The 22365-nt window shown below is 38.1% G+C and overlaps 1 protein-coding gene across 5 annotated transcripts in view; it reads right to left on the bottom strand.

Annotated features, from left to right (window-relative positions):
* iqsec1a (IQ motif and Sec7 domain ArfGEF 1a) overlaps positions 1-22365 on the bottom strand; it is a 76219-nt gene that overhangs the window by 1830 nt on the left and 52024 nt on the right. For all 5 annotated transcript variants that reach the window (XM_055189046.2, XM_055189045.2, XM_055189043.2 and 2 more), the window contains 11 exons: positions 20132-20411; positions 15895-17024; positions 11861-12022; positions 11376-11498; positions 10333-10499; positions 10059-10198; positions 9846-9875; positions 7434-7559; positions 5633-5732; positions 4826-4987; positions 2758-2937 (listed from right to left, as the gene is read on the bottom strand). In XM_055189046.2, the coding sequence (XP_055045021.2) occupies positions 2758-2937; positions 4826-4987; positions 5633-5732; positions 7434-7559; positions 9846-9875; positions 10059-10198; positions 10333-10499; positions 11376-11498; positions 11861-12022; positions 15895-17024; positions 20132-20411 (2600 nt within the window). The remainder of the gene's footprint in view (positions 1-2757; positions 2938-4825; positions 4988-5632; positions 5733-7433; positions 7560-9845; positions 9876-10058; positions 10199-10332; positions 10500-11375; positions 11499-11860; positions 12023-15894; positions 17025-20131; positions 20412-22365) is intronic.

Here is a 22365-nt window from a genome sequence, read left to right as displayed (position 1 = left end):
CCTATGTAGACAAACTCCTGTAGACACCAAATGGCAGCTTCCTGGTTAACCAATAAGAGCCCCATATGGAGCCCATCAAGGACCCATCTGGGCTTACACATGTGGGGGCACCATGGAAACTGAGGACGACATTAGCTGGGTCCCAGTTGGCCCCGCATATCAGTCCAGGTGCAACCCCTTTGCCCCCCACATGGGAGTGTTGGCTGGGATGGTTGTTGGGGCCAGACGGGCTGGTCTGAGTATTTAAAAAAACTGCTTACACCTACTGGGATTAAACCATAGGGTTTACAGAGAATGGTCCGTAAAAGAGAAAATATGCAGTGAGCAGCAGTTGTGTGGATGAAAATGCCTTGTTGATGTCAGAGCAGGGCAGACTCAAGAGTTTGAGATGATCGAAAGTTAACAGTAACTCAAATAACCACTCATTACAACCAAGCAATGCAAAATAGCATCTCTGAATGCACAACACATTAAACATCGAAGCAGATGAACTACAGCAGCAGAAGACCACACCAGTGTCACTCCTTTCAGCTAACAATAGGAAACTGAACTACAATTTACACCGGCTCACAAAAATTGGACAATAGAAAATTGGAAACACGTAACCTGTTCTGATGAGGCCGATTTCAGCTGCAACATTCAGATGATAGAATCAGAATTTGGCCTAAACAACATAAGAGCATGAATACATCTTGCCTTGTATCAACTAGTCTCAGCCTCAGACGTCACACCCACAGATTGTTGGCTAAACGTCTGATGTTTATCGTACACTTTCCTGGAAACCCTGTTGGAATGTCGAAGTCGTCTTTTGATTGGTTGAAATAAAACGGATTTCCAGGAGACGTGAGTGTCGCAATTAGTTTCGGTCCCTGGAAAACAAAGCTCTGACGTTCCATTGAGGAAGAGAATCAGTCGTGTTCACGTGGATAATAATGACCAGTCTCTAAAAGACGTCCAAGAGTTTTGCTTGAGGCAGTTAGTGGAGTCAAAAAGTTTGGTTCTCCTGAATTGTTTGTAGGTGTTAAAAAACGAAGAGATATGCTTCAAACAGGAGCGTCTCATTGGTGTGGCTGTTGATGAAGTGCACAACCTTGTTTTATGGTGAGTAATGTTGTTTATTTAGATGCTATTCGGTTGCAGCTGGTTATTTTAATAACTGACTTGTTGCCAGCCGGCTCGTTGTTGTGGAGAGTCCGAAACGTGACGCTAGACGAAACAAACTGTGATTGGTTGTTTGACATGTCGTTCAAACAGCTCGTGGGTGGGCTTTGTCCAGAAAAAGCAGCGAAAAACACCAGACCTTCAGTAACGCGAGACTATGTATCATATTTTCTTTGGGTACCTTAGCACCAATTGAGCATCGTTCAAACGCCACGGCCTACCGAAGTATTGTTGCTGACCATGTCCATATCTCTTTATGACCAGAGATTACCCAACTTATAATGCACCATGTCACAAAGCTCAAATCATCTCAAACTGGTTTCTTAAACTTGACAATGAGTTCACTGTACACCAATGGCCTCCACAGTAGAGGTCTTCACAGGTCCACTTAAATCCAAAAACCTGAGGTTTAACCTGAGACCCAAGCGGGTTTGGATCTAAAAGTTTCACATGTGCTTGGACACGGGTCAGATATAATATCAGTGGCATCGTGTCTCTGGAAATTTAAAATTAATGTGTTTTTGCTGAATGAACACAAGAAGACCCGAACTGTCTCGTGCATGTGCATAAAGTCATTTTCCAACTCCCCCTCTGTTTGCCAAAAGTGTTTGCGACATTGTGTGGCTGGCTGTAGGTTAATTTTTGTTGAGACAGAACTGTCAATTAAGTCTGAATTTAGATTGGCATCATGGATGTGCGGCCTACAAATCTGCAGCAACTGCGTGATGCTATCATGTCAATATGGACCAAAATCTGGGAGCAATGTTTCCAACACCTTGTTACATCTATGCAACAATGAATTAAAGCAGTTCTGAAGGCAAAATGGGGTCCAGCAAGATGTGTACCTAATAAAGTGGCCGGTCAGTGTATATTATATGCAGCTGATATTGTGATCCACAAAGCACATTTAACATTGTTATTAAACAGTAAAGTATATGTTATGTAGACTGTGGCTGTCTGCTGCATTCTTCACCTACCACTAATGTTAAAAATTAACTCAGACAGCTCTGATATAAATAACCAATGCATTCAGCAGACACAATACAATCTTAGTTATTATTCAATCCTCCAGAACAGAATGACTGTACTGCTTTGGTGCCAGAAGTATTTTTCAGTCAATTGTTTCTTTGTCTTTTATTTGAAGTCTCTGTTTTTTATTTGAACTAATTCTGTTAGGTTAAACATTTCATGAAGTTTATTTAACTAAGTTCGGGAGGAGCAACCAATCAGTCTCTATATGTAGCCATCCCTCACCTCTGTCCCATGACATTTTTTGCAGCATCCCTCCTCCACCCCATCCCCTCTCTCTCACCTGCTACATCTATCCCAGATAAAGAGGGGGGAGTACTCTGGGTTCAGGCTAATATTCTGAACTCTGAGCCCACCCCCCTTGGACAGCACACCAAATATGCTATATCTCATTACCCTACTGATTACATGTTAATGCAAGCTTGTGAAAGAAGTTCAGGAAGGAAGGTTGTAAATCGGAACCTTCTCTACCACTATATGTCCCATTCGTCGAATTTGACAACTCTGACATAGAGAATCAAACAGATGCACATTGATATAAAATAACATCAAAAACATTAAACAAACCTGCTTCAGAGAGATCACGGAGAGAGCTACTGAGCGTGCTCCGTTTTAGCCCCTCCCCCATGGCATACGTGTCATCCAGACTGGTACGGCTCATGGTCCCATTATTCGCCTCTTTCTTCAATCCAGACATACTTTGAGACATACTGGGTCTGACCAATCCCTTCTGTTTCTCCAGTTCAGCTAAACACATCATAATAAACACACGTTATACATACTTATTACACAGCTTATTGGAATGTATGATTCTGATTGACCAGTCGCGACACTTGCAGGTGTTTTTCCAGATAACAACTGCTCAAACACGGATGCTGCTAATTATTTTGACAGGTACAGTTTAATGATTGGGTCTAAAGCTATTTCATGCATTTTCAATTAACACTGTTTAAGAGTTAGATTCATCAAGCTAAACATAGGCAAAGTGTCAAAATGCAGTTGGATGTACAACGGAATATTTCTGTGTTGAATGCACTTTGCCAGAGTTCGTACAAGTTTCTGAAAGTTTTTTTTTGAATGAGAAAAATTCATGCATAACAATCTTGCTTTATTTCTTTTATGGGCAATTTCAGTGCAAGAAGTACAGTGGAAGTCCTTATATGGGCACTATTCTATAACCAGAATAGCGCACGCACACGCCAACCAAGAGCTGACACAAAACCAACATCACCATAGAAGTGTGGAAATTTAAGCTCAAAGAACCCAGCCTAATGGAAACAATGGATATAGTTTGTTTATCCGGGGGAACAGCGGAGTTGTGCACATGTGTTTGTTTAATGCTAGTTTTAGTTAAAATGGGGTGCTTCCAACCGTGTCATGAGTCGCAGGCGATAAGTAAAACTGCATCAAATGTCTGTGTTTTGTCTAGGGCTGTTACAAATATTAAAAAAACGTCTCATCGCGATTGTTCGTTCTCATCGCCATGATTTCAGATCACCGCAATGATTGCACATCTCTTTAAAAAACACAAGGGGGAGCTGCAACGCCTGTATAAATGAGACAGTACGTAATGGCACTCCTTGACTGGCAGTGTAATGCGATACATTGCAAAGCCATTTAATACAGTGGAAAAAAAGCATTTAAAGAAATGCTGCAAAACTTTGATAAGCAGTATGAACATACATTTTCAGAACAACAATTCCAAATTTAGGGAAGGATGCTATTCTTAAGGATCTGTAAGGAATTTATTTTTTTGCTGCCACTACAGACACGTGGTCCAGTACTAATATGACCTTAGTAGGCTTGGCTACTATTTAAGGCATGTTCTGGTATAATCAGTTCATTTTGATTGCATTTTTATTTTTATTTTTTTTTTTTAGTTATTTTTTGTATTTCCTATGAAGAATTCTTGCAAAAAAAATTAATTAAAATAATCACAACAATGTGTAAAAAATTATTTCATCAATTTATTAGACAATTAACTGTCAGCCAAATTTCATAACCGTGACAGCCCATTTTTGTCGCAATTTGTTCATAATTTGGCGGCAACTGTAACTGATAATCAGGTGCGACTTATACGTCAAAACTGTTTCATATGAACCGAGAAAAACCATTACCATCTACAGCCGCGAGAGTCTGCTCTATGCTGCTCCTGTATTTATGTAATTCAATGGATTCAGTGATGCTGAATGACTTTGGGACCTTTTTGAACTTGATTTGGCTTGTCGTGTTAATTTAGTCTATTCAGCCTTTCAGGTATGTTCTGTATGTTATTATGTATCATGTAAATATACATATACAAAAAACTGTTTATGTTACATTAACATGTACGGACACCTATTCAGCCTGCTGTTCTGTGCTATTGTTTAGTTGAATAACTTGCCTTTCCAGATTTAATTTCTGTTCTTCCGCTTGGATTTTGTGGAATCATTTTCTAAATAAACGCGACTTATTTTCTAAATAAGTCCAGTGCAACTTATATGTGTGTTTTCCCTATTCAAAATGCATTTTTGACTGATGCGACTTATAGTCCGGAAAAGATGGTATACAAGGGTCCTTAAAAATGTTCCTCCTGTTTGTAATGTAGAAACATGAAGATCTTATGCACATGAAGGAAAAGTAAAGGTTTATTTACACTCTATCCGGTATTTCTCCATTTCTTGGACCTCAGCGATGGACTCTCTCAGGTCACTGGTGAACTTCTTGCGATCCTGAGAGTTTGGAGCGTTAAAATGGATCAGGACTTTGATGTCGGCACCTGGAATGGCTGAAGTGAGCCGGATACCATTTGGATAAACTGAAAAAAATAAGATGATACTGTTTCACTTAGGAAATGAATCAAATCAAAGGAAAAAGGAGAATATATTCATCCCAATGAAACTGTCATATCATCTTATCATTAAAGGTGACATAGAATGGTTGAACGGAGTATTTATCCTTGTTCTGTGATGTGACATGTAGACAAAAATTTTTTTGTTTGGGTCTGTAATGCCTTAGAGCTATCTGAGAGAGGTTTTTAGGAAGCTTCTATTAGGGTGGGGGATTTTAAACAAGTGGTTTTGCACCTATTTGGCTCCCCCTACTGGCTTAACTTGCAATCTCATTACTGATTGGCTGACTTTGCTGCCACTCAAAAAATGTAGCCAATTATTTTAAAGTGGAAGGGCAGTTAGATGCCTGTGATGTCATAAGCATCAGTTTTTCAGATTGGGCTGTTTTCTGGCTGACATTTCTAAAAGAGGAATTTCTATGAGACTGAGATGTTTAGCATGTCTAGTACTTTTTGTATGTTTGTGAATGTGGGTAGACTACCATTATTCAACAAAGACAAGGTAAAAATGGTTTTTCATTCTCTGTCCCCTTTAATCAACTGGAATTATTGATATTCATTCAGAAATGCAAACTTTTTTCACAGATTGGTTGAAGTGTTTATGTTTCTTACGCTGGTTCTCAAAGAGCGACACTTGCATCCCGTAAAGAGAGAAGGACTGTCTGAAGCTGTACGTCACTGAGTTTTTCTTCTTTTGGAAGATCTTGGTAACCTGTCTCAAAGAAGTCAAAAAACAACAATCACAAAGTGCTGATACCTGTATAAAAAAATCATACAAACTTTAATTTCATCTCATCTGTATAGAGTTTTTAACCATGTGCATTTTTACAAAGCAGCTTTACAGAAACATTTACATGGTAAGTAAGGGATAATGTACAGGCAGCAGGTTGTTACACAGAAATAAGCCCTGACAGTGTGATCAAGACAAAGCGGTGTGTCTTGTACACGTTCCTGTGTCAGCCGGGCTGTATGTTTCAGGGTCCAGGTCGATGGCTGCAAACCAATCTCTGGGACGGATGCAATAAAAAATGCTTTTCTCCGACAACATCTTGAACGGTGCATGGTTCAGTCCAAGAATGGTCGTAACCCACCGCCTTTCTTGGGTACTACGAAGTAAGGGCTGTAAAACCCCGACCACACGTCGACTGAATGGAACGGCTCTATTGCGCTCTTTGCCAGTATTTGTTTTGGGTCGATCAAAGCAGCAGTATTTAGTCTCATAAATGTATTTAGTGTCATTTTATGTTGTTTGTTTTGGCACAAGGTAAAAGTTAATAAACTATATTTATATAATATTGATTTTGCATTTAATCTTAACGCGGTACGAACACTCACTTTATTATTGTACCTTGTTTTTGTCAGTACTACATAAAACAGAATTATTAAGTGTTTTATATTGTAACCAGTTTTTCTTTTTTTAATAAGTTAGAGAGATGTTTCTATGTGCTGCTTATAAATATCAGTGGTAAAATCTCACAAGGTGTTTTAATAGTCACGTCACCAGATAATAAGTGTCCCAATGTATAGTGAGTGTCCTCACCTTACCACTTCCAAACAGCGTTTTATTGCTTTATTCTATATTTCAATCATCTACACGATGTGACATTATTGCGGTACACCCTAAAAAGTTTACATCCAAGAGTTCTGATCTTTAAAGTGATTAGGGCATGGGGAAAAAGTTAATAATTGCATTTATTAATAAAAACTTTTTGTGGACTTGCATAGAGAGACAAAAGTTGCACTTAATCTTTTTCTGGACATTTTGTTTTTATAGTTTGTCAGATATCGTTATGAATCATCAAAGGATTAGCAAGCAATACATCGTTTATCGGAGAACCACAACACCTTGACAACATCGTTATCGCAAGCAATGTACCGTGTATCAAATCTTATTGTGAGGTACCCTGCGATTCCCACCTCTAACTGTGACTGACTGCATAAATGTACAAGAATTAAACTATTAGAACCATTAAGCTCTTTTACACTTAGACTTGTACATGCATACCCCGTGTGTCATGGTCCTGCCACCTTGTCATAGTTTTTGATCCTTGTGGCAGGATCGTGACAGTCCCATGTGCTGTGCTGTCATGATGCCATGTTTCCTGCCTCGTGAGTTTTGACAGCTTTTTTGCTCCCTTGCAGGCCTTTTTGTTACTGTTAATAAAGTTTTGTGTCTCACATGTCTGCAATTGGGTTTTTACACTTCGAGAATCAGTGTGTGTGAATGGTCATGTTTCATGTGTTGTATAGTCTGGATGGATATAGATGAGGATCATTATCATATTAAAAAGCTGTTTTAAAACAAAAACACACTCATGTAAATGTAGCATTAGATCGCTCTTTACTACAGTGAGGCAAGCTCTTGTAAATCAATGTTTGTTGGTTTGTTTCAAGTATATTCGGGATCTCTCACCACCAGAAGGTCATTGAACAGGAAGATTTCCCGCTGGTGCTGTCCGAGTTTTTGCAGCCTGTTTGGATCTGGAACTTCAAAGAGTCGACAGTAACACACCAGCCTACGATGAGCCTGAGACAGGACCTGTACCACACACACACACACACATATATAACTGACTGTAAACAGCTTATAAAACATCAAAATTTTACTGTGAATCCTACAAATCTAAACATAGAAAAGGAATTGATATCTGCAAACAAATGATTCTGGAGTGATTCTCAGTATGAAGAATAAATGGTGCCATCTCTGACACACACTTCTAATACTCTCCAAAGAGAAACTTTTCAGAGGAACAACACAGTTCAGTTATTGTGTATGTCTGTATATAAAGATTCCTGAGAGTAGTTTTGTACAGTATTTTTCGGTCTATAAACCGCGTTTTTTTTCATAACTTGGTTGGTGCTGCGTCTTACAGTCAGATGCGCCTTGTAAGTCAGTATGAATTAATTTTGACATTTATGAGGCAAGAGACAACATTACCATCTACAGCTGCGAGAGTCCGCCATATGCTGCTTCTGTATTTATGTAATTCAATGGATTCAGTAACGTGGAATGACGAGCAGTGTTGGGGAAAGTTACTTTTAAAGGTGCAGTGTGTAAATTTTAGCGGCATCTAGTGGTGAGGTTGCGAACTGCAACCAGTGGCTCAGTCCACTGCTCTTCCCTCACTTTTGAAACACATAGAGAAGCTACGGTAGCCACCACCAAAAAAATGTCATTGACGGAGACAACTTAGTAAAAAAAGTTTGTCCGTTAAGGGTTTCTGTAGAAACATGGTGGCACAAAATGGCGACTTCCACATAAGGGGACCCTCGGTGTATGTAGATAAAAAACATCTCATTCTAAGGTTATAAAAACATAACGGTTCATTATAAAAAGGTCTTTATACACCCCTGATAATATAGTTTTGTAAATTATTTTGCATTCTGTCAAGAGACCCTTTTAAAAATTACACACTGCACATTTAAAAGTAATCCATTACAATATTTAGTTACTCCCCAAAAAAGTAACTAATTGCGTTACTTAGTTACTTTTCATGGAACGTAATGCTTACGTTACTATTTAGTTACTTTTGCGTTACTTTTTCTTGGCTGAGGCTTGATCTCTTTCAGGCCTTGCAGGTGTTTTTTATGACTGAAAAGTTCTGCATTCAAAAATTGCATATTTCTTCACAAAAATGTCGAGCTCTGGCCTGCCATCTCAGTTTCTGACTCAAACTGTTCCCACACAGGCGTGTATGCATAGAGTGCATAATGTGACTACGTTTAGTTTAATTCAGTACCTAATTTTTTTAAATCGAATGAATTAAACTAAAAAAAGTAACTTGCATTACTTGTTTGAAAAATTAACTCAAATATTAATGTGTACATTTAAAAAGTAATGCGTTACTTTACCCGTTACTTCAGAAAAGTAATATTACGTAATGCACGTTACCTGTAATGCGTTACCCCCAACACTGATGACGAGTATGCGAACTTCACACTAGTTGGCTTGTTTGGTTAATTTAGACTATTCAACCTTCCAGGTAAGTTCTGTATGCTATGGTTTATCGTTTAAATAACTGATAATATTACTTTAACGTACAGCCTGCTGTTCTGGGTGCTATTGTTTAGTTGAATAACTTGCCTTTCCAGATTAAATGTCTGTTCTCCGGCTTGAATTTTGTGAAATAATTTTCTAAATAAACGCAACGTATAGTCCACTGTGACTTATAGATGTTATTTCGTCTTAACGCATTTTTGAATGATGTGGCTTCTATTCCGGTGCGGTGAAATAATTTTCTAAATGAACGCAACGTATAGTCCACTGTGACTTATAGATGTTATTTCGTCTTAACGCATTTTTGAATGATGTGGCTTCTATTCCGGTGCGGTGAAATAATTTTCTAAATGAATGCGACGTATAGTCCACTGTGACTTATAGATGTTATTTCGTCTTAATGACGCATTTTTGAATGATGCGGCTTATACTCCGGTGTGGCGTATAGTCCGGAAAGTACGGTAATAGCAGAAGAGGTGTTTGCATTAGCTCAAGCTGTTAACTCATTCCCTGCCCGCCATTTTTCGAAAAGTTGCCCTGCCAGCATTCACAAAATGCCTTCCAGGAAAATGTACTTCTAAAAATATATAAATATAAATATAAGAACAGACCCCCTGCTTTCAAACAAACAATAAATATACAAACAAAAAACAAAACGGGAGAAAAACGTTTCATCCTATCTATATTTTTTCTCTGCTTATAAACTCTTAAATATGGGTATTTTTTAAATACTTTTTTTTTTAGCAAAAAGCTAAAAATCTTAAGTTATGTCACTGTATATACACAAACCTACTGCGCTGAAATCTTATATTATGAAGACAAACTTACACATCCAAGGCCATGGTGCAGTGATCCAATCTGTAAGTTGAGACAGGAATTTCATAATGTTATTTTTTTCATCATTTTTTAAAGCAACTTTAAACTCAGAATAATTAGATAATATATGTGATGATATTATGATATTTATATCTTCTACATTTATATATTTATATATGTAGAAGACCTTACAATAAGGAAAATGTGTGGCTGAGTGAAACTTACCGGCTTCTTGCCCACGATGAGTTTCTCCACCTTCTGAACCTGAGAGACGTGATCTTCATTGGTCTTCAGCTCTTTCTTTTGGATCCGTTCATAAATCCCCAGCAGCATCTCGCGAGGGATGTCCTCTCCATCATCAACTCCTTTAACATGATATATGTGAATGTTGCTTTTGCTTTTTTGATAACAGTTATGTTTTCAACTCTTCTGCATTGTATCCCTACAGACATTATCCCCACATTACTGAATGTAGCTCATATAAGAACATGAAATCTACCTCTTAGATTCTTGATAAAGTCCTCCAGCTTCATCTTACGCTCCGGCTTGACATTAGGGCTGTACATGTCTGTGTTGAGGAGGATGATGGCGAAGGCCAGAATGAAAATGGTATCGGGGTTCCTGAACTGACGGACCACATCAGAATTACAGATGCAGTAACGCTGGCTAGATAAGAGACGGCAAACACACAGCACATCATTACACCTGACGCATCTGCCATTTTGAGATCATCATCATTGGTGCTATAGTAGCTTTTCATGTCTCAAATATACATAACAATTGAAATGTTCTGTCTTAAAGAGATATTGCATGAATAACTTCATAAATATCATTTCAGCCAGTTTGTGTTTATTTTATTTGCATCATTCAGTTTTATTATTTAAATATCAACCACCCTGGTGTAGATCAAAAAACATTTCATGAGTGTGAGTATTCCTCAGAAAATGAACTCATGTGTGTTTCTACAGAAGCACTGGCTTTAACTCCTTCCCCGCCAGCCGTTTAAAAAAAAAAACTTTGCCAGTCAGCGCCAGCATTTTGTATGATTTTCCCAAAAGTTCAATGCCTTCCAGAAAATGTTCATCTTTAAATATATAAACATACAATATATCAAATTAAAAAACGGACCCTCTGCTTGAAAAAAAAAATGTCATCCTATCTTCTCAAATATGGGTAGGTTTCTTCAAAAATACAAAATTTTGAGCAAATAGCTGAAATAATTGCATTTTTGTGAAGTACTTTTGATAGAGATCAGATTCAGAGTGATGATCAAAACATACACAGAGTTTGAACAGTTTTCCCTAAGGGGTTGCTTCCGGTTTTTTAAGTGGAGTAAGAGTGGCACATGGTGAATAATAGCGGAAATACAGATTGACGGAAAAACTCGTCATTGGCAGGGAAGCGATTTGTCTTAATTGACAAGTAAACTCGTCAATGGCGAGAAAAGAGTTAAATACAACCAGCATTGAAATACGAACAGAGACCATATGCAATGCTGAATGCTGAGGTAGTAGATGTGTCAGTTTTTGAATGGTACGGCACCTAAACGCCTCGATTAGACGCTCCACCTTTTGCGCCTCACCCTGCACCCGAATCTGAGCCTGGAATTTGCGCAGAGCTTCATCCAACTCCATCCCTGAGAAATCCAATTCATCCACGACACAGCTATAACACAACACACAGGACAAGACTTTAAAAACGTCACTGTTAAAAACATTCACAGATTCTTAAACAGTTTTCCAAGTAAATTAGCTTTAAAAGCAAATGGTCAGTGAGAGTAGATTTACATACAGAAAATTATGATCATTGTTAAAAAAACTGACTGTGGCGATTTTATCCTCTAGCAACAAACAAATTTTAGTAGCCTTAATGTACACAAACACTACAGCAGAAGAGGACTGTAAATTCAGAAAGATGACACTGACGCTCCAATAGGAATGGCTATCGCTATTTTAAAGGGAAATGTTGATGATTGTAGTTACTGATAAATGTATCATTAACATAAACAAAACAACACAAGGACTCACTCCAAGACATCTCTGTTGAATTGTTTCTGTCGATTCCCAAGAAATTCACCAACCATCTGTCGACTCAAGCCCTTTCTCTGTAAGAGGAAATGAGCCACACCCACGGGCGTGTCCGGAACGAAACCTCGCTCTGTAAGGTACTGGATGCCCTTCTCTGGCTTTCTAAAAAAGATCATTAATCAGTTAAAGTTAACTTACTGAACACCATACTGAACACAATTAATCTTACCAGTCAATGAAGAGCAAAATATGATTTTTTTAGGAAGAGCTATCATATCTTTCTGACGTATGGTGTACAAGAACTGAACAATACTTGTTTAGGCACTCATCTATCATTTCAAGACTCGTCTCTTAGATTGATTTCCAACAGAGTGAATCGAAGATGTAAAATTGCTTTCATTGTGTTGGCTGGCCAAGAGATTATTTCTTTACCTTTTAATTTATATTTGGCAATTTAAAATTTACACTTCTAAAATAAAGAGTCTGAATACTTTATTTGTAACCCATGCTGGTAAAATGAGTCGGAATGAGCACATTTTCAAAAAATTATTTATATTTATATATTGGGTAAAAACCTTCAAAATGATGTATGATTTGTTGAAATTTGACAAAACTTGACAGAGCTACACTTGTTTAAAGTTGATAGAGTCAGCAAAGTCAGTTTTGAGAAAATCAAGTTAAAGATTTTTTAAGGTTCAAAAACAAAATCCATACCTTAAAATCACTGGTAACACTAATTTGGCACACACAAAGTCAAAAACAATAAAGGGATAGTTCGGCCAAATATTAAACTAGCTTCAGGTAATGCCGCCATCTTAGACGCCCTCCGAAATTGTCATACGTCAACATATGAAAAGTGCGTACACTACGCTGATACTCTCTCCTGAATACAGAGGAGTCTAAGATGGCGGCGTTACCGGAAGCTAGTTATTTTCATTTATAAAGTTTTAAATATGGATTTTCTTACAACAACACCACGCGGATTATTCTCAGAAGGCCTTTGTTTATCATCCTGAACTAGGGCTGCACGATTTGGGTAATTTTCCCATTGCGGTTATTGATGCTAATATTGCGATGTGCGATTGCGATTATACTGTACTAAATGGTATCATGAGTCAACTTGATGGGTTTTAAGGAAAATCCACACACAGTTTAGCTAAAATTTGTATTTGTAAACCTAGAAATGTTTTCGTATTGCCACATGATGTAGCAACTGCTCAGTGTCAGTAATCCTAAATCCAAAATACCGCCATACAACAGACATAGAGTTTTTTTAGCTACCAGATCACTGTCAAACTCCTCTGCATCCATCTTCACTCTGGTATAAGTGACGACGCACACCACACACGTGCATGCCACATGGTGCACTGCCTTTTTTGTTAGTTTTCTTTCTTTTTTTAAACAGCAAGGAAAATCATCAAACTGTAATCAGAAAGTTTGTGTTAACAAGTCCACACATTTATTTATTTAATATAATTGCAACATTTTGCTGTCATATAATCGCACAGGCTGACATCGCGATTGCGATGCGATTAATTGTGCAGCACTATCCTGGAGTCGTTTGGATTTCTATGGGGAAGGATGGATGCACATTTTTTGGACGTGAAGGAGTGGACCCTGTAACTTTACATTTGATTAACTGTAAGATCTAAAACATTTTCTAAAATAACTGATGGACATATACATCTCTGACGGCTTGGGGGTGAATATCATTTTTGGCCAAACTATCCCTTTAATAAATGTTAAACTTTTTTCTTTCTTTTATTGTTTGATTGACATTGAGACAGACATCTTTAAGATCTACTGTAATACATGGATCTAATATAATGTTATACATCAGATATTTTTAATTAATTAAACATTCACTTAAGACATAACAGATTATATCTGCGTAAATCCTCGTCAAAGCAGATATTTTTAAAACTGTAATTCTGTGTAGATGTCTATATATGGGCGTCTGTGTACATGCTTCAGATCTGTCAGTCTCTCTTAATAACTCTTTTATCATCAAGCAAGTCCTGCACTATTATTATTTTCTAATTCCTGCATGTTTTAAAGGGCCCATGGCACAAGACTTTTTTAAGACGTCACATAAATCTTTGGTGTCCCCAGAGCACATAAGTGAAGTTTTAGCTTAAAATACCACATAAATAATTTATTATAACATGTTAAAATTGCCACTTTGTAGGTGTGCGCAAAAATGTGCCGTTTTGGGTGTGTCTTTAAAATGCAAATGAGCTGATGAAATTCAAACACTGATTGCAATGATGGTGGTTTGTTGACATTAAAACTCAATTGTGCTTCTCTCTGCACTAAATGGCAGTGCTGTGGTTGGATAGTGCAAATATAAGGGGTGGTATTATTATAATAAGAGCTCCTTATGAGATCATAAGGAGAGCCAAATTTCAACAACCTATTTTTTCATGTGCTTGTAGAGAATGGTTTACCAAAACTAAGTTACTGGGTTGATCTTCCACATTTTCTAGGTTGATAGAAGCACCTGAGGCCCAATTATATCACTTAAACATGGAAAAAGTCAGATTTTCATGCCATGGCCCCTTTAAAACTGAAACCAAAATGTCACACTCTAAAAATGTCTGGGTTATTTTTGACCCATAATGGGTAAATATTAAACAGAACACATGCTGGGTTAAAAATAACCCAATGTTGTGTTGTTGTTATGCAACCATGGATTATAATAACCCAGCTGTTAGGTTAAAACAACCCAGCATTGGGTCAATTTTAACCCAGGGTTGTGTTTGGTCTAATATTTACCAATTATGGGTAAAAACAAACCCAGCTATTTTTTAGAGTGCAGACATGCATGTGGAACACACATCTTTGTATTAGATTAAGCATTTAGGACGGTACACCTCTCAGAAAACGTACAAATAAAGATCATTTTAGATGCTTAATGACTATCTAGAGCATTGAGATCACTAGATTTGGGCATAATTTACTTATTTTTTTGAAAACCTCAATTTTGACCAAAATCAACATTTGTACTTTCTTTTGGCTCTAGCTCAAGATTACACTGTGCGCATTCTGAATTATTTCACCAGAACAGGTCACAAATTGTGTTCATGAGGATCTCACAGTGTTTCTATTGTTTTAATATTTGTTGTTTTCTGCCATTTTTGTGCATAATGCTTATAAATGTTAAATGTACAGATTTGTGATGTTAGAGGACAAGTTCGGTATTTCACACTTAAAGCCCTGTTTTCAGATTGTTTATGATGAAATAGAACGGTTTTGACTGAAATTTGGACACTCCAGCCCAGTTGGTGGCGATAATCCGCCTTTGCCAACTGCAAGAATACAAACAACGTTCCCGGCGCCGAGTAATACCGTACCTCACAGCACATCTAATACAAGTCAATGGAGTTGGACAAAAACTACGATAAAACCTGTTGGAATGCGTCCCTTGCAGTGATTTTTTTGTGAGCACATCAGCGAACACCCCCGACCACTCGGTGAGTTTCACGTCTTTGTAAACGAAAGTTTAATGCATTTTAAAAATGATTATTGCTGTGCACCTACAAATCCACTGCAGAGGTGGGAGGCGATTCAAGAAACACCCGAAAATTCTCGGGGCACCCGCACACGTCGAAACCCCAGTCAAAACCCCTCCACCTCATCATAAACAATCCGAAAACAGGACTCCAAGTGCAAAACACCGAACTTGTCCTTTAACGTTTTCATAATTTTCCCTCCTCAATATCACTCTTTACCAGACAAATTGACACTATTTGACATCATTTTGATGGTTTAATAAAAAGATATTTTAGATATTTTGTTGTTTTGAATGAAAATATTTTATGATTAACTGCCACTGTGTGAACAAAATCAAGTGGGACATTTCTGCTAAAGAAAACAATATTAAACAAAACCAGTGTAAGTAAATAATGACAGAATTTATATTTTATGCATATTGTACTGAAAGTGTCTTAAAAATAGTTGCACTGAATTCAGTCGAGTCAACACTGAAGTATTTAACAATATACTTCAATGGTGATGTAATGTGAAGTACATACTTATTAAAGAGGGTGAGCCCGATGCGGTACTGTCTCTTGCGAGTGATGTCACTGCTGAATGCTGGAGAGTCCCAGCTGTTTCGAGTGTCTTTGTGGTACGTTTGTTTGTTCAGACTCTGTTCTCGGGATGTGTTTATCGTGTCATTAGAGTTTATACTGTCATTATCTCCATCAGAAAAGTCGGATTCTGACTTGTTCTGCCGGCTGCCGTTGTTGGCCAGGTGGCTCTCTGGCTGTTTCTGTCCGAGTGGCTGGTCGTCTCGAGGACGTTCACGTGAGATGGGTTCGGCACTGGAGCGCGGTCCTTCTGCTGTCTGTTCCTGAACACTCTGCTGGTTGACAGAGTTGTATTTAGGATGATCGCTCGTATCCGCTGAGCTATTGCACGTTGGCTCAATGGTTAGCAGCGGTAAGTGGTTCGTACAGAGCTCGAAGGTCGGAGCGCTCCGGCAGCTATCATCCGTATCCGGTTTGTGGTCTTTGGTGGACCGGTAGTCTTGTGAAGAGATGACAAACTGGTTGTGTTGCTCAGACACCATGCTGGATGGATGCTCTGCAGAGGCAGGTGGAGCAAGCTCCTCTTCATCGATGAAGAGCGTCACATCACATATCTCCTTCAGCTTGTGGTGTTCATGGGGATGAGAGAGCTCGTCTTCTCGCAGCATTCTCTCCTGACAAACCGCTCGCTCAGGCCGGATCTCCTCCTCACACAGACTACGGCAGTTCAGCGCATCGTCGATGGACTCGGCCAGTGACTTCACCTGCCTTGAGAACGCATCCTCTAGCTCTGTGATGGGATCCGTTAAATCGCTTTGAGTTTCCGGGACTTCCAAAATGACAGGAACCTTCTCTCCGGTTGGCAACACGGTTGCAACTTGGCTCTTATCGTCCATGAGTGACATTTGCCTTCCTTCAAAAAATGAGCTGTGAGCCTTTTCAGATCCATCAAATGAAAACTGCATCCTCATGTTGGACAGAAGAATCCTGCGGGTCATGCGATTCTCTGACATACAGCTCCTGAGGCGTTCAAAGTTCTTGTTCATTTGGTATTGGCGAAATGCTGTCTGAATGGTGCGAGCAGCGTGGCGGGTTATGAAACGGCCTCCATATTTGCGCTCAAGCATTTCCACCTTAGAGAAACAACATATATACAATTATAAACCAGTAGCATTCACAAGTATTTAATGTGGTGACTAATTAACAGTCATGAAGCCCCACCCCTAAATATCAGTGGGACAAAAGCGGATCATAGCGAGATTATATAAACTTATATGAATTAGGTATCTCATAAAATAGTTTTAAATTGCCGTGATGCTGGCTCATTAGGGAGAAAAAGTTTTACATACAACATTTCGTTGGTGATACCGATATTGTATTACATAGAATCACTTCTGCCAATACTGATAGATTTGTTTTATATTTGTTTCAAATTATGTTGTGAAATCGTAGAAGTGCAGAGTGTACAAACTGCAAATCTGTTGTCACTGAGACCAATGATGGACCTAGAATTTTATAAATGGGGTGGCCAAGGCAGTCCATGAAAGAAAACAATGTGTAATACCAAAAACGTATAAATGCTTCAGTTTGATTGCTGATTACTTTACATTAACCCACATTAAATATGAAGAGTTTTTAGGATTTAAAGGAGTCACATGACTTCATGTTTTCCTTTGTTTTAAAGGACAAGTTTGGTATTTTACACTTAAAGCCCTGTTTTCAGATTGTTTATGATGAAACAGAACGGTTTTGACTGAAATTTGTTTATATGATGCTGGCCCGAGAATTTTCGTGTGTTTATTGTATCACCTCTCATCTCTATAATGGGTTTATAGGTGCACTGGAACAATCCTTTTCTAAAATGCATTAAACTTTCGTTTACAAAGACGTGAAACTCACCGAGTGGTCAGGGGTGTTCACTGATATGCTCACACAAAAATCACTGCAAAAGACGTGAGGTACGGTATTACTCTGCGCTGGGAACGTTGTTTGTATTCTTGCAATTGGCAAAGGTGGATTATCGCCACCAACTGGGCTGGAGTGTACAAATTTCAGTCAAAACCGTTCCATTTCATCATAAACAATCTGAAAACAGGGCTTTAAGTGTAAAATATCGAACTTGTCCTTTAACAAATGTCTGTGCACAGAAAAGATCTGTGAAGTTGCAAAAATGAAAGTTTCAAATCCAAAGATATCTTCTTTTTAAAAGTGAAGCCTCATCCACGCCTACCTAAAATGGCTCGTGCAAACACGCCCTTCGGTGAAAGTGACTGTGGTTATGCCCACTGAGTGGCAAAACACAGAGCGTCAGCATTTGTGTACAGTGTGAAATCAGCGAAAACAAGGTAAAAACGCGTCTAAATGGAAAACAGCTATTGTGCGATAGACTGTACTAACAGATTAACAACAATTCAGAGCTATCATTTTACAGACTGCGAAAAAACACCAAAAGGAGAAATAAATAGATCATTCATGTCAACGTCCAGTCGTCCACAGACCACAGGTGGGTTGACAAGTTGCTAGGGTCACTATCAAGCAGATGTTTACTTTCTACTTAAAAGTATTTTTTCCAGTATTTGCATTTTAACCGTGTTTTTCTTTGAAAAACATACATTCCAAAGCATATTATCATAAGTTTTATTTTATTACATTTCATAAATACACGTGTTTGTTTTACATTTAATATTTAAGTACATAAACGTACTTTACAATTTTAGTGTAATTAAATACATTTTTATATGCAATATTAAAGGTGCAGTGTGTAAATTTTAGCAGCATCTAGTGGTGAGGTTGCGAATTGCAACCAGTGGCTCAGTCCACTGCTCTTCCCTCGCTTTTGAAACACATAGAGAAGCTACAGTAGCCACCACCAAAAAAATGTAATTGACGGAGACAACTTAGTAAAAAAAAGTTTGTCCGTTAAGGGTTTCTGTAGAAACATGGCGGCACAAAATGGCGACTTCCACATAAGGGGACCCTCGGAGTATGTAGATAAAAAACATCTCATTTTAAGGTTATAAAAACATAACGGTTCATTATAAAAAGGTCTTTATACACTCCTGATAATATAGTTTTGTAAATTATTTTGCATTTCTGTCAAGAGATCCTTTTTAAAAATTACACACTGCACCTTTAAAGAATACACAGTATGATTCTATGCTTTAGAATGTAGAAGTAAAATTTTTCCCAATACAAACATCCTAATAAAGCACAGATGCTTGGAAAATGTAACTAATGAAACTAAGTATTGTCCACCTCTGCTATCAAGTCCAACTAAATTCAATTTAAGCTGATAATAGTCAGTTTTTCTGGCATTTTCGCGGCAGCCGTTATGAAAACCAGCCATTTTGTTGAACGTTTGCCACTCAACAGGGCGAGCGCCGGCGTGGTCATGTGGAAAAGTGGCACCAATGCATACCCAGTATAGTTGTTTCCGCCATGTCGAGTAGACGCTTTGTGATTCGGTTTTATTTACAATTCATTTCCAGAACAGTACAGGACGAATGTTCGATTGTGTGCTGCACATTCGGAGGACTACTTTCTAAACACGGGGGAGTTACAATGCTGGATGTAACCTAAATTCAATGAACTTCCTACTGACGATTCAAACACGAGTCTTGAGTGGTGACGCGCCTGTGTTTTCATACTTGATGAATTTCATTTATGCTTTGAGAGCTCCATCTTTCAAACATGGTAAGGAGCGTCACAATTTCAAATTTCAATGTGGTTTTGCAAGTCAATTGAACCTACTATTTTAAGTTTTGGCTTAAAAAAGTTGACATAACTTAAAATGTTTAACTTCCATAAAAGTATATATTGATTTGACAAAAATGCTGCACATTTTTTTACAGTGCATGTGGTGTGCTGTCACATGTCAAAATAAACAGGCCAATTAACGGGGGCTGAATTATTTAAGAGAGTATAAATAGCGCATTAAATTTGGCACATGGGGTGTCCTGTCAGATGTCAGGGGGGTCCCCTCTGGGTCCGCCACTGACTGTGACCCAATTCAAAAAATATGAATGAGTTCATGAGCCTCTTTTGAGATATAATCTGCCCTAATCATCAGCTGTCTTTGAACAATCTAAATAATAATCAGTATTATCTGCCAATACCAATTACAGACCAAAACATCCGTGCATCTTTAAGTATAATATAAGCATTTCCATTGATGTCTATTATTGAGATGATGAATTACAATCAGGAGTATGTGTTAAATTTCTGATCCATGACATTATACCTTTTTATCCTGGAGATCAGTGGAGAGCTCATAGCTTTCAGATAGAGACCGTGAGCGTTTGATGGCTTCCTTCTCTGCTTGTTTGCGAAGAATAGATTGAGAGTGTTGTAGTTTGGGTCGCTGAGGCCGTTGTGAACCTGTCTGGTTACTGTGAGCAAACACTGAGCTGTCAAACTGGTCTGGACTCAGTGAAGAACTGTGTTTCATCCATCCACGGCCACATTCTGTGCTCCTATCCAAAGCAGAGCCGGGCTCGGTGCTTTGAACGTCGCCCTCCACACTGGACAAGACAGAAGAAGAAATATGTTATTCAATATTTTGCATGACACAATGGCTGTGTCTAAAATAACCCCCTCTACCCTCATTGACTATTCCATACGTTACTCCACTAATAACTCGAAGGAGTGAATGAAAAGGAGAAAGTGAATTTGGACACTTGAGCTCGCCGGAAGTTCTGCAATGCAGGCGCCATCTTCCTCAGAGATGCGAGAATTCATTCAGCGTGACCTTCAGTGGATGACCAGCAGCTAGTTGTGAGCTACATCAGTTGTACTCTCATTAAAGCGGTGCATTGTGGTGTTGAATGTGTGCACTCAATGATGTCCACTATGATTTCCAACAACACTTAAAATGGATGTTCCCATAAATAGTGCACTACTTAGGGTATAGGGAGCTTTTTCGGACACAGACATTGTCTCTAAAATCCTGTTGTTTGTCCATCCACTGATGAACTGAGGATCATCTGTGCTTCTTTTGACCACATTGAAGGCTTGATTTCTTCTGTTGTTTCCACTGATGGAGACAACACACTAAACTGGCCAAAATTTGTTAAGCAAAGACTTTGTTTACATGTACACCAATAATGCGATTATTTCCAATAATCAGAGTAAGGACTTTATGGCAGTAAGATGTTTACCTGACTATAGCTGTAACCTCTTTACTCCTGTTTACATGCAGTTTTTATTTTCTGATAATTTACTAATGATTGTGCTCATTATTCACACATAGCCCAATACAAAACACAAATGATGAACTTGCATATACCCTCCACTGTATAAATATCCTTAAGTTAAACGACAAACACGTTCTTATGGACGCATTTCGTTATTCTGTCCCATGATGAAGACATGACAGTGTCTGTAATTGCAAATTCGCTCTTAAGGTGTGTGACTAAAAGTTAATGTGGTATAAATGCAATTTAAGTGTTTACATGGCTGCATACGGCATTTAAATGGCGTACACCACCTGTTTTAATACGATTATGCTTGCTGTGATACAGCTTAACAACATTATTTTTATCGAAGTATTGTGTTTACATGAGGTAAAGTATTAGGCCAATATTACCAAAATCCTATTATGTTTCTGTTTCCCTGTCTCATCTGAGACAGACAGGCTCAGTTTAAATTTTTTCACATTCTTAAACTTGCATTTATCCAGAATAGCTATAGGATTGCAGCTGTTACGTGTTTAATAAGAACTGGCCCTCCTGGCTAAGCCTGGTTTTCTTACAGGGGTATTTTATTTCTTCCTAAGGAAGTTATTTTTTCACCCCTTGAACACTGTCGCTGTGTTGGCTTGCTTACTGGGAGATTGCTGACATTAGCTTAACTTTTTTTGGCACATTACATTAATACTGCTTTCATTATTATGGTCAAGTTCACTAATGTAAATTATCTTTATTAAATGAAACTGATATTCTGTTAATTTTCTGCAATCCTATAGCACTGAAAATGATCAGATCTGACAGAAACATGTAGTGTATACATGAAGATTTTGACTGTGGAAACGCACACACCATTGTCATGTGTAACACACACTGCTTCATTTACTTCAAATTATCTTCATTTGCTTACTGTGAAACTCCGGTTATCCCGATGACAGTAATACGTCTCAAGTCAGCCTATTTAATATACTTAATTTAATGTGTTTACACAATTTTCAAATATAATGTTAAAAAGAGTTAAATATTAAAGTTTCACTGCCAGTTTCAGTCTGATCAACACATACTGACTGTCACATGATACAAACCAAATCAACTGTTATAATGCCTGATTATTATTTCAGCACATTAAACACACACACACGCACACGATACAGTGAAATTCACACTTATTGCATAACCATCTGTCCCGGCACACAGTACTGCACTGTTCGCTCTCGTTCTCTTGCTTTAAACACAAATACCAGCACACCACTTAAAAGAAACCATACTGTAAACATGATTAAAGCCGAAG

Source organism: Misgurnus anguillicaudatus, chromosome 13 (genome assembly GCF_027580225.2).
Source record: "Misgurnus anguillicaudatus chromosome 13, ASM2758022v2, whole genome shotgun sequence".
Taxonomy (NCBI): domain Eukaryota; kingdom Metazoa; phylum Chordata; class Actinopteri; order Cypriniformes; family Cobitidae; genus Misgurnus; species Misgurnus anguillicaudatus.
Note: the sequence above shows the minus strand (reverse complement) of the source record. Positions and strands in the feature narration are given on the sequence as shown.